At 35.5% G+C, this 22031-nt stretch overlaps 4 protein-coding genes across 5 annotated transcripts; 2 read left to right on the plus strand and 2 right to left on the minus strand.

Moving 5' to 3' along the window:
* The first annotated feature begins 1733 nt into the window (after positions 1 to 1733).
* LOC104733293 (putative serine/threonine-protein kinase PBL16) lies at positions 1734 to 4597 on the plus strand. The gene is given in 7 exon segments (XM_010452883.3): positions 1734 to 2250; positions 2764 to 3083; positions 3306 to 3441; positions 3538 to 3674; positions 3753 to 3876; positions 3992 to 4384; positions 4387 to 4597. Coding segments are annotated over 7 exon segments (1233 nt in total). The 5' UTR covers positions 1734 to 2186; the 3' UTR covers positions 4446 to 4597.
* Positions 4598 to 5822: 1225 nt separating this feature from the next.
* LOC104733303 (putative L-gulonolactone oxidase 4) lies at positions 5823 to 8334 on the plus strand. Its single transcript, XM_010452891.2, has 4 exons — positions 5823 to 6576; positions 7021 to 7276; positions 7385 to 7486; positions 7567 to 8334. Exons 1-4 carry the CDS (start codon positions 5917 to 5919, stop codon positions 8280 to 8282), a joined length of 1734 nt encoding a protein of 577 aa, XP_010451193.1. The 5' UTR covers positions 5823 to 5916; the 3' UTR covers positions 8283 to 8334.
* A 6501-nt stretch (positions 8335 to 14835) lies between these two features.
* LOC104733313 (uncharacterized) lies at positions 14836 to 16767 on the minus strand. 2 transcript variants are annotated; one of them, XM_010452899.2, is made up of 3 exons: positions 16453 to 16767; positions 16110 to 16146; positions 14836 to 15084 (listed from the first exon to the last, which is right to left on the minus strand). In XM_010452899.2, exons 1-3 carry the CDS (start codon positions 16757 to 16759, stop codon positions 15030 to 15032), a joined length of 399 nt encoding a protein of 132 aa, XP_010451201.2. In that variant the 5' UTR covers positions 16760 to 16767; the 3' UTR covers positions 14836 to 15029. The 2 variants fall into 2 exon arrangements, with proteins under 2 accessions (XP_010451201.2, XP_087334282.1); XM_087478156.1 differs by lacking the exon at positions 14836 to 15084 and adding an exon at positions 15536 to 15769.
* Positions 16768 to 17282: 515 nt separating this feature from the next.
* On the minus strand, positions 17283 to 21432 carry LOC147949210 (uncharacterized). The gene is made up of 4 exons (XM_087489586.1): positions 18528 to 21432; positions 18277 to 18431; positions 18104 to 18176; positions 17283 to 17613 (listed from the first exon to the last, which is right to left on the minus strand). Exon 1 carries the CDS (start codon positions 21315 to 21317, stop codon positions 19953 to 19955), a length of 1365 nt encoding a protein of 454 aa, XP_087345712.1. The 5' UTR covers positions 21318 to 21432; the 3' UTR covers positions 17283 to 17613; positions 18104 to 18176; positions 18277 to 18431; positions 18528 to 19952.
* Between the last annotated feature and the right edge of the window lie 599 nt (positions 21433 to 22031).

The raw sequence follows: 22031 nt of genomic DNA on the forward strand, positions 1-22031 counted from the left end.
GTTGGTTTGAGTTATTTGTTTTGTATAGAGATTTTTGAAAAAAAAATGATTTTCTTTACGTAAAAATCATATTGATAACGTAATAACTGGAAAAATGATTATATAAATAACCAAATAAATTTAAAGACAAAATATGTAATAACAAAAATGATTATGTTGTCCAAAGAAAACATCATACCTCTCCGGAAAATTTTACTTTTACTTCAAAATTGTATTCTTTGTTGAAGAAATTTATGGTGATTCAGCAAATTACTTTGATATGATCCAGATTATGCCCAACAACTCTTTTAGTTACCATATCTTTAGAAAACTTTTTCCATAGCTATAATTTTACTTGATGAACCGTAAATCTTATTCCAAAATTTGCATATGTGATAAACAACAAAATAGAAGCTATTATTTGGGTTTTGACCAATCTTGCGGCCCATTAACACTCTAACACAACACATTTCTTTATTTGGGCTTTGACTAATCCAGCGGCCCATTAACACTTCTCATAACCAAAACACATTAAGCCCAACTTTCCTAGACTGCTGACATGTATTAATTGTTTTAATTTGATAGGCTGTTAATTTTTTCTGAGGTGTCAACATCAGCTTCAATATTAAGGCTGATGTGTCAGAAGAGGAAAGCAACACATTATAGTTTTATTGTATTGATAAGTGTTTATACTTTATATTAGTAAATGTTAGGTAAGGTGTCTATAGGATATTTTCATCTAATTATATGCTAGTTGATGCTAATTGACCCACTAATCCTCTTGTTCCAATTCTACGAGGTAATATATTTTGTAGATAAACATTGTTTGACAAGGAAAAATCAAAAATGTATAATCTCTATGTAACAGTATAAAACGTTATATAGGGGATATAACATTCAGGTATACAAACAATTAAAAAAATTACACAATATCTTTTTTTTTTTGTTTACATTTAATATTTACACAAATAACTACCATTTCAAACTATTACATACAGTATTTGAAAGCGAGATTTTTTTTTTTAAAAGGCCATAATGCATAGTAAAAGTTTTGATATAATAATGGATTGGGGTTTTCTTAATATTTGTTTAAGGAAAAAATAAAGTTTGTCGACAGCTCTACTTGTGAGTCACTAATGGGTAAATGACCAATGAGCACATCTGTTTTTGAAGAAATTAGCGAATATAAAAAATGTTAAGCCACTTTGTGAGATTATGCACTAAAACACATATAGTAATTCGATTAAAATGAAATGTGAACACAAATCAATACACCAAAAAAAATAATATAATACAAATAATGAAAAGAACAATAAGAAAGAATTGGAAAAAGGCAAAAGGCGCACGCTTAGACAAAAAGAAAGCGATATGATAAAAAAAAAACAAAAAAATAAAATAAAAAGAAGGAACAAAATAAAAGAGAGTTGTGGTTTTCAAAATGCGCTTCATTCATGCGCACTATTAAACCCAATCAATTTGTTTTTTATTTTTTGGTTCAATCAATATTGACGTCAACCAAAATCTGTTGATTCTTTTTTTTTTTTAATTATTTTTTTACAAAAGCGAATTGTTTGATTACCAATATTGAAGCCCTAGTATAAACTAAAGTGAATCGAAAGAGATTAGAATTTGGTTTATTGGAAACGAAAACTAAACCAGAAATAGGAATGACAACCGAACCGGACCGGACCAAAAGAAATCAGACCAGAGTAGACTGATGTCTTAATCGTTTTTGTTCCTTTTTCTGAGTTTCTGTTTTGATTTGTCAGTGGAAAAAGAGAGATAGAGAGAGAAGTTGGGGGCCCACCTCCGCCATAGCCAAAGACCTCTTTCTCTCCCACCTCATACCTCCCTCTAGTCTCTTCCCATCATTGCCCCCGACGAATCTCCCTTCTCTCTCTAAAAGGAGAAACAAAACATTTTCCTTAGTGTGTGTGTCTCTCTTTCATAATCTCTTTTTAAGTCTTTACCTTTTGTTTTGGTTCTTGAAAAAAAGAGTTAAAGAGAGAAAGGAAGAAACCAAGAAAAAAAAAAACAGAACAAAAAATTCCAAGAAGAGAAATTGAGAGCTTAATGTTTTCTTTATGGGCATGAATTTGTAACTTACATCATAAAAAGTTGGTTTTTTTCCTTTTTCATTTCTTGATAAATTTAGTAATCTATCTATATATATATTTGTCACTGTGTGTGTGTTGTTTGGGGAATAAATGGGTAACTGTTGGTGTAGCTTTGAGCCCTTAAATCACAGAGTCTCTGCAAACGCTAAATCAGGTTTCCTTTGTACCCTCTTCTCCTTCTTATTTTGGTTTTTTTTTTTTCTTTTTCTTTTATGTTACTGTCATGGTTATGGCTGGAAAATTACAAGATTTACTTAAGGATAAACTCAGAAATATCATATTATTCAATGGAGTATTCTTTTTTTTTTTTTTTTCTTGATTATTCTGATTATGCTCTGTTTATATTCCCCTTTTGAGACTTTTTTTTTGGGTTCCAAACTTTTTCAATTAGGTAAGTTTTGGTGTTTATTGGTAAGCTAAGATTCGTTTCCTCTCTATTCTATAAGTTTGGACTCATTTGTTGAGAATTTTGACTTACTGATTCTTTCTTCTTTAGTCTCCTTCCATTTCATCTCTCTCTCTTTTTGTTTTCTTCTAAATTAGTCAAAGTCACATTTTTAATTATATTATTCTATGTTCTTGGATTTTAGACCCCTATAAGAATCAAAGTAAATTAAAACTAATCAAACATTGGTTTCTTTGTCTCTTTTTGTGTGAAACTATGTAGAGTCACCAAAAGAACAGAGTCCAGCAGTAGAAGATAAGCATATTAAGGAAGTTCATAAGCTGCCATCAAACCCAAAAGAAGTTGAGGATCTAAGACGTGACTCAGCAGCTAATCCTCTGATAGCTTTCACATACGAGGAGCTTAGGAACATCACAGATAATTTCAGACAAGACAGAGTTCTTGGTGGTGGTGGATTCGGAAGTGTTTACAAAGGTTTTATAAAAGAGGATTTGGATGATCAAGATGTTCCTCAACCACTTCCTGTTGCTGTTAAAGTTCACGACGGTGATAATAGCTTTCAGGGTCACAGAGAATGGCTGGTTAGTCTCTCTCTGTCTTTTTGCTTGTCTTCCAAGTTTCTCAACAGAGTATAAATCGTTGCAACTGAGGAATGTGGATATCTCTGATCATGTGGAGTGAAAGTAGAGTTCTTGATTAAGCTTTATTCATAGCTCTATAACAGATTGAGGTCAGATTGGGTCCTTAGTTTGTAGCAGAGGTCTCTGATATTCTTATCTATTGTCTCTCGATGTTGTGTTTAGGCAGAGGTGATATTCTTGGGGCAGCTTTCACATCCAAACTTAGTGAAATTGATTGGTTATTGCTGTGAGGATAGTCACAGGGTGCTAATCTATGAGTACATGGCTCGTGGTAGCGTGGAGAACAATCTTTTCTCGAGTGAGTTTTAGAGTTCTTACACTCATTTGTCTTCTTGCTGGACATCACTCTTGAACAGATAAGGAAGTCTGAGTTATATGTATCTCTTCTTGGTAGGAGTGTTGCTTCCTCTTTCATGGGGAATTAGAATGAAGATTGCTTTTGGAGCAGCGAAAGGACTTGCCTTTCTACACGAAGCAAAGAAACCAGTCATTTATCGCGATTTCAAAACCTCCAACATTCTTCTAGATATGGTTAGTACTAGTATTAGATCAAGCCCGTCTCTTGTCCATTGACACAATTGTTGAGGTTTCATATTGCTGTTCTGACAGGAGTACAATGCCAAATTGTCTGATTTTGGACTTGCTAAAGACGGTCCTGTAGGAGATAAATCTCATGTTTCCACTCGCATAATGGGAACTTATGGCTATGCAGCTCCTGAATACATCATGACAGGTGAGTAACACAGTATTCCAAACTTGCAAATTACACGTTTCAGAATGTAGTATGCATCTTGTCGCAGCTTCTACTCTAGCTATTTGGATTCTTTCTGATGATGTCTTGGTGACAGGTCATTTGACACCGGGGAGTGATGTATATAGCTTTGGTGTAGTTCTGTTAGAGCTTCTAACAGGAAGAAAATCATTAGACAAGTCACGACCTACACGTGAGCAAAACCTCATAGATTGGGCTCTTCCATTATTGAAGGAAAAGAAGAAAGTCTTGAACATTGTGGACCCAAGAATGAACTGTGAATACCCGGTTAAAGCGGTTCAAAAGGCTGCAATGCTAGCTTACCATTGCTTGAACCGGAACCCGAAGGCTCGGCCTTTAATGAGGGACATTGTAGATTCTTTGGAACCTCTTCAGGCCACAGAAGAAGAGGCCTTACTTGTCCCTACTGTTCAGAAAGCAGTAATTACTATTATTGACGAAATGCCTAAGAATGGATTGAAGAAAGTTGAAGAAGGTTGAAGATGTGTAGAAGGTTATTGAAGAATGATGCTAATTCATATTGTAATTGATCACTTGGTTTTTTTTCTTTTTTTCCTTGATATACAATTAAAAAAGTGAAAACTAGATTGTGTTATGTGTATTTTGACTAAATACAGATTAAAAGACAGATACAGAGGTTTGTGAATTTTCTTCTACTAGTGAAATACAGAGCTTCTGAACCTTTGTCACGTTGTAGTTGAGTGTTTTTTTTCTCTTTCAAATATTAGTTTTTTATTTAAAAAGACACTCAGTGTCAGTGATGTACTTGATTAAGATCGGTTTGAAATTTACTCATAAGATTTGCTTATTCAAAGTTTATACGACTGACTTACACAAATATGTGAATTCGTAAAAGAGCCGTATGTAAACGTTTACCAAATAGAGTGAGAGACCACACTGTCTTGTACTCCACTATAATATGTTTTCTTCATAGAAATAGAAAACCCAAGATACTAAAATGAGTCATACTCATTATCTCGTCATCTCTAAACAGCATCGTTTGGTTCATACAAAAAACAAAAGATATATATGATGGTTTAACATTCTCGTTAATATTAGATATGGATCCACATACCATCACTAATCCGCTTCATAATTTGATTTATTTATCATTCTCTAATGTAAACTGGTGATGAGCTTAGAAGATTATGGTAAAATTCAAAATTGTAGCCAATCAAGAATGTGAAACCCATCTAATTTATTTTAGAATAAAAATAAGCATAGTTAATAGAGAGTCTACAAAAACGCTACTAATTTTCTTTTATTTTTATACAATCATATTTTTTTAAGCCTTAGAGTTAGATGAGGTGTTTTGTGGTAAAGTTCAATTTCAGAAGGTCTATGTAATTTTTGTCATTTCTTTTACCCATTAAAACTCAAATAATTAATAGGGGTCTATGTATTCTATGTGATGTAAATCCGGTTTAAAGTCAGTCAAATATCATCATATCATGTTCTAAAGAGTAACTATATATGTGATGTAATTAAAAGCCCTAATTATATAGCTAGCTAGGTCCACTGTCTAAATAATTAAGTTCTTCTCTGAATTTCATGTAATGATTTTGTCTCTTTTGTCTTTGGAAAAGTATTTTGAGAATATGATGTTGATATATTACCATACACTATACCACAAAAGCTCAAATTACAGGTCGCTCTTTAATAATACCATGTGATGATATGTTGAAAGTTGAAACTAGGAAAAAACTCTTATGTTACTACATACCACAAAAGCTCGCCATATAGCCGATTACATGTCCGCTCTTAATATCTATTTAATAATACCATGTGATAATTTGTTGAAACTAAGAAAAACTGTTCTGTAAACATACCACAAAAGTTCATATAGCCATATTACGTGTCCGCTCTTAATATCTATTTAATAATACCATGTGGTGATATACTGAAATGATTGACACTAAGAGAGTAATATATATAGATGAGATCATGAGAGGCTTCCCAAACATTTTCCCTTGCAATTAGTCTTGAAAAGTTTCTTACAACATGGCTTTTTGGCTAAGTTTGATCTTTTGCTTTTTCGCATTTGCTTCCTCCACTCCACCCCCTGATCCTGTCAAGTGTGAGTCTGGAAACACTATATGCACAGTAACGAACTCGTACGAAGCCTTTCCTGACCGTTCTATATGTGAAGCGGCAAAGGTGGCGTACCCAAGAACCGAGGCTGAACTGGTCTTTGTGGTGGCTGCAGCCACTAAAGCCGGCCAAAAAATGCGGGTCGTGACTCGGTACTCTCACAGCATCCCGAAGCTGGTTTGTACTGACGGCAAGGACGGGATCCTCATAAGCACGAAGTTTCTAAACAACGTGGTGCGAACCAACCCTGATGCCAAGACTTTGACGGTTGAGAGCGGCGTGACGTTAAGGCAACTGATCGAAGAAGCGGCTAAGTTGGAGCTAGCTTTGCCATACGCACCGTATTGGTGGGGACTTACAGTTGGAGGAATGATGGGGACCGGTGCTCACGGAAGTTCACTGTGGGGTAAAGGAAGTGCGGTTCATGATTACGTGACCGAGATAAGAATGGTGAGCCCCGGTTCCGTTTCTGAAGGGTATGCAAAAGTTTGGGTTCTTAGTGAGGCTATGAATCCTGAAGAGTTTAACGCAGCCAAAGTTTCTTTAGGCGTTCTTGGAGTTATCTCTCAGGTATATAGATCACTTATTAGCTGATTTAATCGTTTATAATTCTATATTTGCTTGTTTGTGCATGCTCCAAACGTATCTATACTGTCACGTATCCAAAAATAAATATAAAAGTTTACTGTCTACATATCACCGTTCTAATAAGATTACGGCACATCCTAACGCCACAATTAGTGCATGTGAGCGCGTTTGAAGTATATTGGGACATTTTAGGTGATTGTGCATATTTTTATTTTCAGTAATTTTCAAATTTTGAATAATCAAAATGGATTAGTCACATGTATGCAGTCCTATTTCCAAGTCAGTGCACTCGTTCGAATATAATAAATTTAGGCTGGACAGACCTGGTTTAAAACCTGACCCGTTTTAAATCTTTGTTTTTATTAGTAAGTATTAACGAAAATTCTAATTATAACGTTTGCTTGTTAATCGTATGTTTTTGGGAAGGTAACTTTCAAGTTGCAACCAATGTTCAAGAGATCGTTGACATATGTGATGATAGATGACACTGATTTTGGAGAGCAAGCCGTGACTTTTGGGGAAAAACATGAGTTTTCGGATTTCATATGGTTACCAAGCCAAGGCAAAGTGCTGTATCGAATTGATGATCGAGTTCCGGGCAACGTTTCAGGCAATGGCTTGTTCAATTTTTTCCCATTCCGTTCACAAGTGTCTCTGGCCTTAGCCTTCACCAGATCCTTAGGTTCGTTTATTTATTTATCACTCATATATATATAATTTGTATAGTTATAAACTTATAATACAGTATTTCTAAATTTTATATGATTTTGTTTCATGATATGAAATGAAGAGGAGAGTGACGAGTCGTCGGGTGAGGCAAACAACAAGTGTGTGAGAGCAAAGATAGTAACATCTTTGTTGTTTAGAATCTCATACGGTTTAACCAACAATGGTACTCTCTCTTGATTGAATGATCTTGCATATTAGATTTTTTCTAACTTATTTTACATATTCACTTTATTTCCACTGTAGGCTTTCTATTTACAGGCTATCCGGTCATCGGAAGCCAAGACCGTATGATGTCTTCCGGTGCGTGTCTAGATAGTCATCAGAACGGACTGATTACGGCTTGTCCGTGGGATCCACGAATTAAAGGCGAGTTTTTTTACCAAACAGCATTAAGTGTTCCTCTCACACATGTCAAAGATTTCATCAACGACATCAAAGCACTTGTGAAGATTGAGCCAAAATCTCTCTGCGGCCTAGAACTCAACAATGGTGTTCTAGTCCGCTATGTCACATCCTCTACTGCTTATCTAGGGAAAGAAGAAAAAGCTTTAGACTTTGACCTAACTTACTACAGAAGCAAAGATGATCCTTTGACACCACGTCTCTATGAGGATTACATGGAAGAGATCGAGCAAATAGCCATATTGAAATACAACGCCTTGCCTCATTGGGGGAAGAACAGGAACGTAGCTTTTGATGGTGCCATTAGAAAATACAAAAACGCAAACGCGTTTTTGAAAATAAAGGAGAGATTGGATCCGTCGGGGTTGTTTTCTACAGAATGGACTGATCAGATTTTTGGTTTAAAAGGAAACGTAACGATTGTGAAGCCAGGTTGTGCATTGGAAGGGCTGTGTATTTGTTCGGAAGATTCTCATTGTGCTCCGAACAAAAATTATCTGTGCCGACCAGGTAAGGTTTATAGAGAAGCTAGGGTTTGCACTCTTGTAAGCGCTTAAGAGTGATTTACTACTTCTAAACTATTAATGAAATAAAAATTCTAGCTAAAAAGCATTGAAACTATCATGAGTTATGGCATGTCTACGCGTGTCATAAGTATTCATATAGCTAAAGAATTGGAATAATGTGGGTTAGTGTTAGTAATCCGGCCCGAACCAGCTTGGCTCTAATTAGGATTGAGCAACATTGAACCACTAAATTTGGCTCATCCTCACAAACTTACTCGCGTTTTTCTCGGATTTGTTAGTAACCGACCAATAAATTGCATACCTAATTTGTAATTTTACTGTACAAGTATTTATTTTAAAATTTAATTTGATTGGCCTATATGTGTTTATAAATATTGATTATTTACAATAGGATTTTTTTTTAAGAAAAACAGGAGCGGTCTCAAATTATTCGTGCATTTAATACACTTTACTTTTTCCAATAAGTTACAACAACCTGTAGTAGATTCTCAATATAACTCAGTCATGATGTCTCATCATGCCACCGGGGCGGGAACTAGGAATCCTGCGGAGACAAAAAAACATAAGTAAATCAAAGGCATGGTATAGTAAGTTAGATAGACCGGCAAAAGAAAAAGCTAGCAAGAGGACTGCCACAAGCAGCAGCGACATTGACGTCTTCGATTACTTAAGTACTGATAGCTTCGCAAACGCATTTCATTCCGGCGAGGCGGACATTAGTGCAACAACCTTCAGATGTCAGATGGTCTTGGCGGAGTAGGCAGCCTCTTGTAGATAGAATATGAACATGCCCTCAGACCTTCTACGCCTGAATCATGACATCGCTCTCCCTGAATTTGAGATGCTGACAACAACATCATAACGACTAAAAACTGACAAAATATATGTTCTTTCATTTTTTTTTCTCCAATTTTTTTTCTCTCTCTAACATCTATGTAAAACAAAAAATATATATACAAAAATTAGAATATGAATTAATCACATTTTGCTTATTTTGGCAGCAGTTCAATCTATATAGAGATACAAATTTATCCTACTATATTAATTGAGAAGTACAAATATGAAACTAACCTTAAAATGTGCAAAAAATTATATTCAATTGCCACTAGAAAATTTTAATTAAGATTAATTAATTAATTAATTTAAAATAAAAAATGCTGAAAGATCAAAAATAAATAATCTAGAAAAGTAAAAAAAAATATATTCAAATCAAAACTAATTTGCACTTGAAAAAAAAAATCTAAAAAATAATTAACAGCAAAGATTTTTTAAAAATACAAATAATTATTAGTTTAAAAAAATATTTTCTCTCTTTAATAAGATTATAGATGAAACTTACTAAATATTATTTTTAAATATTAACCAATCAGAATTTCAAAAACTACGATTTTATATCTAAGTAGACAATAAAATTATTTTTAATAACTAGATTTCGAAGATTTTATTAAGATTTCAAATTATGATTCTCCTATCATCTTTCTTTTATTTTATTTACAAATTGTTTGGAATTTTAATATAATACTTATGATTAATAAATATGCAAAAACATTTCTGCATATGTTGTGATTTGAATTTTTAAAAACGAAGATATATTACTCTGTTTTTAATGTAAAATATATATTACTCAATCTATATGAATTTTTTTTTTTAATTTCCACATTGGCGGGTTGATAAACTAAATTTATATAGTTGATAAATTAATAAATTTTATTTGCTCACAATTATAATATTAAAATTACTACTTCATATTTTATAAAATATTGATGCAAATACAACAAACAATATAAAACTGTAATATACATCAAAAAATAAAATACTATAATATTCTAAAATAAGTAGTATTAAAAAGACATATATACATTTATACAACAATTAAAAATAAATATTATTTCAAACAAAATAATATTTTTTAAAATATATAACAGTTTTATTATTATATTGTAATCTTTTAAAAATGTTGACCCGTGCTTTAAGCACGGAATATATCCTAGTATCTATTAATTAGGGAATCCTTTGATTTAAAGAATAGGGTAACAATATTTTTTTTTTGGTAGAAGAATATGGTAACAGTATCAACTAAAGAGATATCTATGAAAATTAGCTACATTACTCTTTTTTGGTCAACAACTTAATAGAAATAAAGGAAAATTGGAAATAAAGAATACAGTATATTTTTTAATTGTTTATTTTATACCTTTATTTAAAAAAATTGACCACATGGGGTTTATAATAATCCAAAACCAATTATCCTCAATTTTTACAAAAAACTAAATAACAAAATTATATCCCCTATATAATAAAAACGTGAGTACACAACTATTTATTGTAACTATATAATTTTTATAAGTTGGTTACAAAATAGGTTATAAATTAAATATAGGTTGATTACAAAAAAAAATTATAGATTAATTGGTCAATCCGTAGGCTATATGAATACACGTAAAAATGTACTAAAGAATCCTCTTAAAGAGAATGTTCCAATGATTTATACAATTTTTAAAATAAAATCTTTAGTATTTCATTTCCAAAATAATTTTTTTTAGTATTTCATGTATTGTTACAAAATATATTCTGATATGCATAAAAATATACTATTAGGCGTAAAAAAGAATAAAATTTTGGCAATTTATCACAATTAATCGTGATTTCCGAGATCTTAAGCATGGGTCATATTAAAAAGATTTCACCAAACATGTTCAAAAATTAAAATTAAAACAACAACAAACATAACTATTTCTCATACATAACATTACAAAATTAACAATATAAAACTTACAAAATATGTATTTTTTTCAAGGCATCATAATTTAACATATGATGTTATTGCATAATGTTTTATCCAAAATTTTTTTTTATTAATCATATAAATTATATTTTATTCTAAAACTATAACATAAATAAAATGGATTTCAACCCGTGCTCTAGCACAGATCTCAGTCTAGTATACTATTGAAAAGGAAACCTTTTTAATTAAGTAGACATAGAATTAGAGATAATTAAATGTAATGTCATTAGATTAAGTCTTGAAAATTCACGGATCTAGGGTTGACCCGGAATATTTATATTTGGATCGTGTATAATGTGATCAAACGGATCAGTTATAAATGCCTATCCAAACAGATTTTTTTTGTTTAAAATGAATTTAATCAATTTCGTTTCATATATAAGAAAATCGAAATTTAATTCTACATGCCTTAAGGGATCTAAATGTGGAGAGGGTAATTATAGCCATTGATAGTGCCCAGGTAGTGCAAGCAATCACCAATCCCCAAGAGTGGCCTCGCTTTTGCTTCATGTTACAGGAAAATTATCAGGTCTGTGCTGGTTTTGATACGTGGGAGTGTCAACAAGTGGGGCGGTCGGCGAATCGAGTGGCTTCAGCTATTGCCAGGAGTGTGACACGGGATGGGCGGTTCCAGTCATATTTAGGAGGTCCCTCGTGGCTCTACGACCAGATTATTGCAGAAGAATAAAGTGTTCGGTTGGACGTTTCACTGCAGCTCACAGTGGTTGAAGAGCGATTTGGCTTCACCATCAACTATTTGCAGTGTTTCTTCCTTTGCTTCTCTGTTTTTCTTCCCCTTTTGGGCTACTATGTTTTCTCTTTTCTGGTGTAATATAAGACAACGAAAAAAAAATTCTAAATGCCATATAAATAGAACCCGATAATTACTCAATATCTTTGGAAGCAGTTTAAAGTTCGCTTTTATAATAATCAAGGAATTAAAATCAAAATTATATATATATATATATATATATATCTATGTAAACATATTTGATTTACTTTTATATTGTGAGATATTGACGGAAACAACAAATCAATTTAATACAATTAATAAAAACAAATAATCATTTAGTTTAAATTTTGCAATATTTTTTTAACGAAATTAAAGTAATTAATTATGATTAGTATTGATGGAAAGAATTAAAAATTGAAAATTTATATATGTAAACAAATTTATTTGATTGTATATTAAAAGATATAGAAAAGTGTATGTAGAGTCTCACATCAGCTAAATAGGACATATATTTCTTTTATTTGAGTATTTTTAAAACTTTTCATCGTTTCAAAATATTATAATATTTATTTTTTTTAAAATTTAAATATTATAAATATTGAAACTTTTGAAAGGTACACATATTATAAATATTTAATTTTTTAAATAATTATAAATATTTAAACTCTATTGAAAGTTTAATATATTATAATATTTAAACTCCATTAAAAATTTAAGTAATATTAATAATTATAAATATTTAAACTCTGTTGCAAGTTTAATATTGAAACGACCGCACCCGGATTCCCAATCCTCTTACAGGATCCACGGGAAACGATCTCACCGGAACCCCATAATTCCGACCAAACAACCGGCATAGAAATCGCTTCTTACAAAACTTCCACAAATACACCAAACACCACCTCATCTAGTTACTAAGTCGCACAACCAACCATCCCTAGCGACCAAAAACAAGAGAGGTGCACTGGAATATTTGATTCCTTCCAGACACGGACAACACTTCCCCACAATTATTCCAACTCACTATCAACTCCTCTAGTGTTAAACGGCACTTCCACCTGGTGTCGAACGTCACTCATCACACCACTTGCAAACCAACACACACAGCGACGCTCGCGGCATCACTTCCATCAATCTCTCCTCATCTAAACCTAACTCTAGATGTCCTCATAAGACCCAAACACACAACAACATACTAGTGTCAACCGACACCACTTTGGTGTCGCTCGACACCCCAACCTTACCACAAAACCATCTATAACAAACCACAATACAAACACTTGAATAAATCATAAACCAACGGTTCATTTCACAAACCAACCGTTGGATATGAAGCTTATAGCACCACGAAGCTACCTACCAAAATTCAGCCAAATCGGACTTCGTTTCATCCTCCAAACATTGCTCCGAAGTAGCCCTCTCGAACAAGTTTGCGCTGTTCATCCCCTGGTGTTGGTGTCGGTCGACACCACAATAATGTCAACCAACACCAACCCGGAAATCCCGATCCGAGCCTCCCTTCAAGCTTCTTCTCGCCGCAAAACCCTAATTCTTCACAACCATCTATTCCCTAATCGATAAAGCATCAAACAACACGACTTACCTGGATAACAACCATGAGAAAGCTTCATTGACTCTCCTAATCCACCACCAAGTAATCACATCCTTCTCCTCACACATAAAAATAATGGATCTCATTTCCCATCCCTTCCAAGTGAGAGCACCACAAATCTCTCTGCTTCTCTCCTCCTAGAACCGTCAAAACAGATCCCTCCGCTCCTCTTAACCCTCCTCGAGGCTCCCTTTTCTCTCAGGATCAAACTCCTAATCTCTCTTTGTCTTTCTCCTTCTCTCTTCTTCTTCTCTCCACGGCGACCATAAGCTCTCCCCCAAAACCCTTAGTCGACTTCTCCTTTAAATATGTCGGTTCCGGCTTCCATTGAACCAAACCAACCCAAAATCAACAATTCAAATCAATCTGGTCGAACCAGAAAAACTAGTGTCAATCGACACTACCCTTGGTGTCGATCGACATCCATCTCCAATTTGGTTCACGGATGTTACAAATATATTATAATATTTAAACTCTATTAAAAATTTAAGTAATATTAATATTTAAGTAAAATTTTAAATATATAAAAAGTTGAAGTTAAACCCTTAATATATTAAATTACATATAAAATTGGTTTTTTACAATTTTTAGTTCTTCATAATCATCCCAAAATACCAATGTATAAAACTTTGTTTAAAAAAACATGGCGAAAAATAAAGATAAGAGACGAGATCGTAAAATTGGATCAAAATCTTAATTAAACTTTAAAATATCAAATATTGCATATGATACACCACAATTCTGTTACTATATTCTGTCTGGAAATAAACATACCATATTTTTTTTATATAGGTGTTATTGTAAATAACAAAAACAAATCTGATAATTTTTTTTAAACCCGGATTAAAAACAAATCAAATAATGTTCTTAAATTTTTTTTTCCAAATATAACCCCATACATGCGTAATATATTATTAATATTATAGCAAACTTAGTTTTTGAAATCAACGGTCCGAACCTAATAACTTCTTAATTTACTTACAAAGTTAAAATAGAAAACTCCTAACTGTACAAACCTTTGATTGGAAAAGTGACTTCTACAAAACTTGTGTCATATAATGATAGTGTTATTTTTTTTTTGTTGAACTTGTGTTATTTTGCATGTTTGCTAGTGTTAGTAGGCAATTAATATTTTGAGCAATTTGACAAATTCTTTAATGATTTAACTAATAATAGTGAATATGATGAAGTTCAAGCCCTTCTATTATTGGTTTTTACTAATCTATTGATTTTTATTTCTGGTTTGATTTTTAATTAATTATAATTTCATAAAAAAAAATTATGTGTTTGATTGTGCTTATCAAGCCCATAGATTTCTATTTTGTTATTTTTTTTTTGTCAATTATTGGGCTACAACTGGCCGGCCCATTAGCCAAATTCCTATATTCATAGGAAGCGGGACTCGATCCGTTGTGTGATGGTGCCTTATACAAATAGACTTACTTCCTGACACTGCACTAAAGTCACTTCATAATTTCTATTTCGTTACGCAAGTTCAGTTTTAATCAAGTTCATAAAATATACACCTTCTCTCGACATATGCCATGTGGCGGGAACATCCTATCCCAAAACATAAACCCCAAAAAAAAAAAAAAACTGGAATTCTCAAATGGTAAATTATCAAGTGTGGAAAAATAATAACAAATTTTACTTCCAGCTAGAGAGATAAGTTTTGAATGGACCGGCTCGATTCGACTTGGCCCTTAAAAGAAAAAAAAATGCAAAATTAATTAAGCAAACAAATTTTATAAACAAATCGATTCGGGTGAACGTTTGTATTCACCTCCTCTTTTTCCAATGAATCAAAATTTTTTAAATAATATTTTATTTAAAAAATAAATAAATATTAAATTAAAAAGCAAAATTAATTAAGCAAACAAATTTTATATACTTTTATTAAAAAAAATTAAATATTAGCTTGGTTTAGATTTTACAATTAAAATATGGTTATATATCGGTTTGAGTTTATAAATAAGAACTAAAGTTTATATTTTACCATTAGAGCGAAATAATGTGTCCATCTGGGTTTATAAATGAGGTGATTAGATTATAGATTACTACTAAAACAAAACTATCTGTTGATTTAGATTTACAAATGATGTGGTTAGGATTTAGATTTTACAACAAAAAATAAAATTATATGTCGATTTAAGTTTATAAAGAAGATGGCTAGAGTTTAGATTTTATAATTAAAACAAAATTATATATCGGTTTAGGTTTACAAATAAGGTGGTTAGAGTTTAGATTTTACAATTAAATCGAAATTATTCATCGGTTTGGTTTATAAAAGAGTGGTTTGAGTTTTTAACTATACAATGGTGTATACAAATTTTTTTCCCTCAATTTATGAGCAGGTGAATAAAAAGAGGCGTGAATCCAAGTATTATCTATAAAAGAATTGGAACAATGTGGATTATTGTTAGTAATTCGGCCCGAATCGGTCTGGCTCTAATTAGCTAGGATTGAGTTAATTTGAAGCAGCAAATTTAGCTCATCGTCACAACCCTCAGATTTGTTGTTTGGTCTTTCATCTCTTGCATTTAAATATTTGATTATTGACTACCTAATTTAAATTCCATACCTAATTTATAATTGTAATGTATCAATGTTGTTTTCTCCATTTTCATCATATATTTTAAATTTTAATTTGATATGCCCATGTGTTTTTGAATATTGAATTTAAATATTTGATTACTGACTCATACCAATGGATTCTCAGTAACTTACTCATGTTGTCGCTTCGTGCCACCGGGAACTAGGTAACCTGCGAAAAATAAACACAAAACAAATTAAAGTTATGATCTAATAACATATCACAACCGTACAAACTCCAAAACATAACTAATTATATTCAATATCAGATACATGTTTCGGACAACTAGCGGTGGTGATATATATACCTAGGGCTTGAATAGCTCTCGTGGATTCATTTAAATATCTTTTAGTTACCATTCATGTTTTTTCTTCAAAAAACAGATTGTGCGTATATAAAATAATATAATAAAAATTAACAAGCCGCATTAGATTGACTGGCAAAAACAAAAAAAACGTGGGCTAAGCTTGGACTTACTTCCGCATTGTGAACCAGGAGCAAGAGGAAGGCCACAAGCAGCAGCAAAATTAACGAGCTTTTGCATATCTATGATGGCTTCGATTTCCTTATTGATAACTTCGCATACGCATTTCATTCCGATGATATGGAGAAGATTGCAACAACCTTGAGATGGTCTTGGCGGAGTTGGAAACTCCTTGTAGATAGAATATGGACATGCTATAAGAACTTCTATGCCTGAATCATCACATCTCTTACCCTGAATTTGAGATGATGATAACAACATCATTACGACTAGAAACTTACAAAATATATGTTCTTTCATTTTTTCCTCTCAATATCTTCTTCTCTCTCTTACATCTATATATAAAGAAAATATAAATACAGAAATAATAATATGAATTAATCACATTTTGCTCATTTTGGCAGTAGATTCAATCTATAGAGATATGTATTTATATATATATTAATTAGGGAATCCTTTAATTTAAAGAATATGGTAATCTTATCAACTAAAGAGAATATCTATGAAAATTAACTACGAGAGAGTATGGTGAAAAAATTTTGGGTTCACGCCTAGGGATGATCATATTATATTTAAAAAATAAATCAAAATTAAAATAAAAAACAAAACAAATTAAGCAAACAAATTCTGTAAATATTTTATTAAGGAAGTTATGTTGATTTGGATTTATAAAAAAGGATTAGAGTTTAAATTTTATACTTAAAAAAATTATATGTCGGTTTGAATTTATAAAAGAATGGTTAGAATTTATATTTTACAATTAAATGAAATTATATATCAATTTGAGTTACCGGGTTATTCAAATAAGTCGTGTTTTCTGTGGTTTTCTGAAACAACCCGACCCTTTTTTTTTTTTAATAATAACATTAAATACAATACATAATTAAGCAGCCCATACTACTTAACTAGACCAACCTAAATCACAACTCCTCTTTAAACCAATAACAACCAATACACACAGCGGAAACATACCAACCCTACAGAACCATTACAACATCAATACAATACCAATCCTAAGCATTCTATCCAACAACCTAGCATATATCTATCCAAGGTTCCCGACATAAACAATATAGCAAAGACCAACAACACACAAACGAGACCCTAGATCATCCTCTTCCTCATCGCCATGATTCCACGTCACATACCTTTACCTGCACACCACAAACAACAATTGAGATGCGTAAGTATTATCACAAATACTTAGTGAGGCAATCCTCCCATCTACTGGGCTATACACACAAGCCACTGAGAAACCAATGCTTAACAAATAACAACCAAACACAAACAAACCAGGAAATCACATAACAAGCAACTTGGTGTCGACCGACACCAGAGAGGTGTCGATCGACACTGGCCAAACATGGTGTCGACCGACACCTAACTGGTGTCGATCGACACTCCCTTCGCAGACGCGAACTGCACAAATCCGAACGACGAACCTCCGTTTCCTATCATCTCCAATCCGTTCCAACCTCACCCAAAACCTTCAGGAACCTATAGGAACAATAACACAACCACCACAAGCAAGAACAACACCACTAACACAACCAATCAAGCAAGAACAACACCACAAAGCACCACCAATCAAGCAAGAACAACAAAGGATTCTCAGGCTTAGATAAGCCATGGTCATGCACTCACCTTATCAACTGATTATAACAACCAACACAACCAGTTGAGACCCTCCTAATGTCTGAAACAGCCCAGAAACGCCCTACAACAAGCCACACAACCAAAAACGACTTATAGCAAAACTGCTCAGAAACATCAAGAAAGAACAGTCTCAAAGACGAAACCCTAAAAGGAAAACTAACCGTTAACTAACAAATCGCTCCGGTGAAAAGCTACCCCTAGACGTCACGAAGCGTCCCTCAAAATTTCAGCACGATCAGGCACCACACGAGACCACGATCTCAGTTACAATCTCCGATGGTCTCAACTCGCGTCTGAGAAAACGTGTCTCACGAAACTGCCAATAACTCATCGAGTTTAAATCCAAATCTACTTCTGTAAAAAGGCGAATGACGATGAAAGACTTGGGAATAAAACCACCAAATTTCATTACCTTTGAGAACGATTTGATATGCCGAAACTGTTTTCTCCCAAACCCTAACGATTCTGATCTTTCTCCTTTAATCTCCTTCAACCACAATAGGCTCTCTCCTCTCTCTCTAACTCTGAAAACGGCCACCACACACCCTAAAACCCTTCATTTGTCGCTTCTCCACTTATATACTTGGTTTAGATAACTAAACCAAACCAACCAAACCAAAATTGCGAATTAAAACAAACCCGACGAACCCAGACAAAGGGGTGTCGATCGATGCCACAAGGGTGTCGATCGACACTCCTTTCAAAAATCACAGAATCTGGTTCGCGGATGTTACAATTCTCCCCCACCAATAAGGATTCGTCCTCGAATCCCGCAACACCGTCCATCCGTCAAGGACCTCCATGCCACCGTCAACACGGCCCGCACGTCCTCCGACCAGACTGAACACCGTCAGCCAAGGTTTCCCGTGCAACTGTCGCAACAGCCCGCACACCTCCGACTGAACCACGAGGTCTCCCTCTAGTCAATATACTCACATCAAAGACACTATTTGCTCACAACTCAGTGCTTCCCCCGTCCGTGGTCGCAACCAACGAATCATGCCGGCTCGCTATCAGGCCAACCGCCTTAAGCTACGGCATCCAGGAAGTCACTCACACACACACTCCCCCCGCTCTCAGGTCGCAACCTTCGAGTCATACCGGCTCACTGCCAGGCCACAGCCTACAGCTACGGTATCCAGGGAGCCTCACACGCCCACTCCCCCCGCTCTCGGGTCGCAACCCTCGAGACATACCGGCTCACTGCCGAGCCGCGGCTCACAGCTACGGTATCCAGGGAGTCTCAAAATCCCGCTCTAAGGTCGTCACCCTAAAGCGCGCTCACGGATCGTCATCCGAAGCAAACATACCACTCCCACTCTCTGGCCACAAAGTCCATCGAGCTATCGGTATCACATGAGTTGGGCCCACACAATCCTGAGCAAATAAGTCCGATGTCAACGAGTATCTCCCGACTAGATCTACCTCAACACTTTCCATTTCTGGAAACTTCTATTTTTAGAAACTTTCCTCTTTTAGCATTGCGCCCTCACGAAAACTCATATCCCGAACACCACCATGACCACCACCCGGTCACCCTGGAACACCCTACCCCCAAGGTATTTCCATACACTTTTCAAAAAATAGAAAAGCTCTAACTCCTATAAAACTTTCCATTTATAGCAACCTTCTATTTATGGAAACTTTCCATTTATAGCAACCTTCTATTTATGGAAACCGTACATTTATAGAATTTCCGTGCTATTCCTTTCCAGTGGTTTTTCCACAATTCCCAAATCCAAAAATAACTCCAACCTTTATTAAAACCTCAATGCAATAATCGTTTACAAAACCAAACGAAAATACAAAATGAAAGAATGAAAAACAAAAGCTAAAACTAAGCGCTGGAATGGGCACCCGGTCCTCCCTTCGGCTGTGCCACAACCTCCATCATCTGCCTCCTCTTAGGATAGAAAGGCCTGATATGCCCCTCCTCCCCACAATGATAACACAAACGACGATACTCCTGCAAGTCACCTTTCTTGGGACAGTTTGCCAACGTGTGATCCGTGCTCCCGCACCCATAGCATCTCTGGCTACCCTGGTTTGCCATTGTCGTCTCTTCCCGCCTCCTCTTACGCCTTTGCTCTGCCGGCCTATCCTTGCTTGGTATGCCCTGCTCCAATGTCTTCTCTGTCTGAGCCGCTGGACTGACAACCACCAACTGTGACCTCAAGTCATCCTCTATCCCAGCTGCAACCTCAACCAGCTCCGCTCTCGTAGCATAGCTCCTCACTCTGCACCGAGTCCTCAGATCATCTCGCAAAGCCAGCAAGAACCTCCGCACCTGAGCCGACTCTGGCTCCCAAGCCCGGCCTGCATACCCCACAAGCCGACTGAACTCTGCATCCAGCTCCCGCACTGTACGGTCCCCCTGAGTCAACCCCAAGAACCGTGCCTCCATACGATCAAGAGCCTCCTGAGGAAAATACTTGGAGTTAAACTCCCTCACAAAATCTCCCCAAGACATACCCCGCTGCACCCTCCGTGCTGTCACCGACCTCCACCACACACGAGCATCTCCTGACAAGTAAAACACTGCCAGATCCACCCTGTACCGGTCGGGACACCTAAGCGAAAGGAAAATATCCTCCATCCGCTCTCTCCACTCATCCGCTACACTCGGATCGGTACCTCCTGAGAAATACCCTGTTCCCACATGCCGCAGCTGCTCCATCATCCGCACATACTGAGCATCCACTGCCTCGGCCCCCGGCTGCACACCTGCCTGCAAACCCGCCGCAGGCTGCACCTCTGGAACCTGCCCACCAACCCCTGGCGGCACTACTGGAACCTGCCCACCAACTACTGGCGGCACCACTGGACCCTGCCCACCAACCACTGGCGGCACCACTGGATCCTGACCACCACCCACTGGCGGCACTACTGCTGGAAGTCGCTGCAAAACTTGAGCTAGCAAGTCCATCAAGACATCCTCCCTGCCTGGAGCACCTCCTGCTGCAACCCCCACACCCGGGGCAACACCGTGACCGACACCGGGCCCATCCGCCCTGCCGTCACCAAAACCAGCCTGGTCTCCAGACACACTAGGATGAACCTGTGACTCCGCCACCTCCTCACTGGCCATGCTCTGGGCTACACTCACACTGGCCTCAGGAACCTGACCTCGTCCCCGACCACGACCACGACCACGCCCACGACCACGACCACGACCGCGACCAACAGCATCCTCTCTAGCCATCTGCACTACCCAGAACAGAAGGCTAAGCACCCAATTCAAAAACCGCACAAAGAGTACACATCTTACCGTGGAATCTCATTGAAGGCTCGAAGAGGATGATACTAGGACTCCATACCACAAACAATTGACTAACCACGCATAATCAATTTCATAACACAACAGCATGCATCCAGCTACAGGAAAATAATTCCACCAATTAAATTCCTAAACCACTCTAAATCATTCACTTAACCATCCTAGAACCGTATGGGCTCTGATACCAAAATGAAACAACCCGACCTTTTTTTTTTTTTTAATAATAACATTAAATACAATACATAATTAAGCAGCCCATACTACTTAACTAGACCAACCTAAATCACAACTCCTCTTTAAACCAATAACAACCAATACACACAGCGGAAACATACCAACCCTACAGAACCATTACAACATCAATACAATACCAATCCTAAGCATTCTATCCAACAACCTAGCATATATCTATCCAAGGTTCCCAATATAAACAATATAGCAAAGACCAACAACACACAAACGAGACCCTAGATCATCCTCCTCCTCATCGCCATGATTCCACGTCACATACCTTTACCTGCACACCACAAACAACAATTGAGATGCGTAAGTATTATCACAAATACTTAGTGAGGCAATCCTCCCATCTACTGGGCTATACACACAAGCCACTGAGAAACCAATGCTTAACAAATAACA

Source organism: Camelina sativa, chromosome 2 (genome assembly GCF_030686135.1).
Source record: "Camelina sativa cultivar CO46 ecotype springtype chromosome 2, ASM3068613v1".
Lineage (NCBI taxonomy): Eukaryota > Viridiplantae > Streptophyta > Magnoliopsida > Brassicales > Brassicaceae > Camelina > Camelina sativa.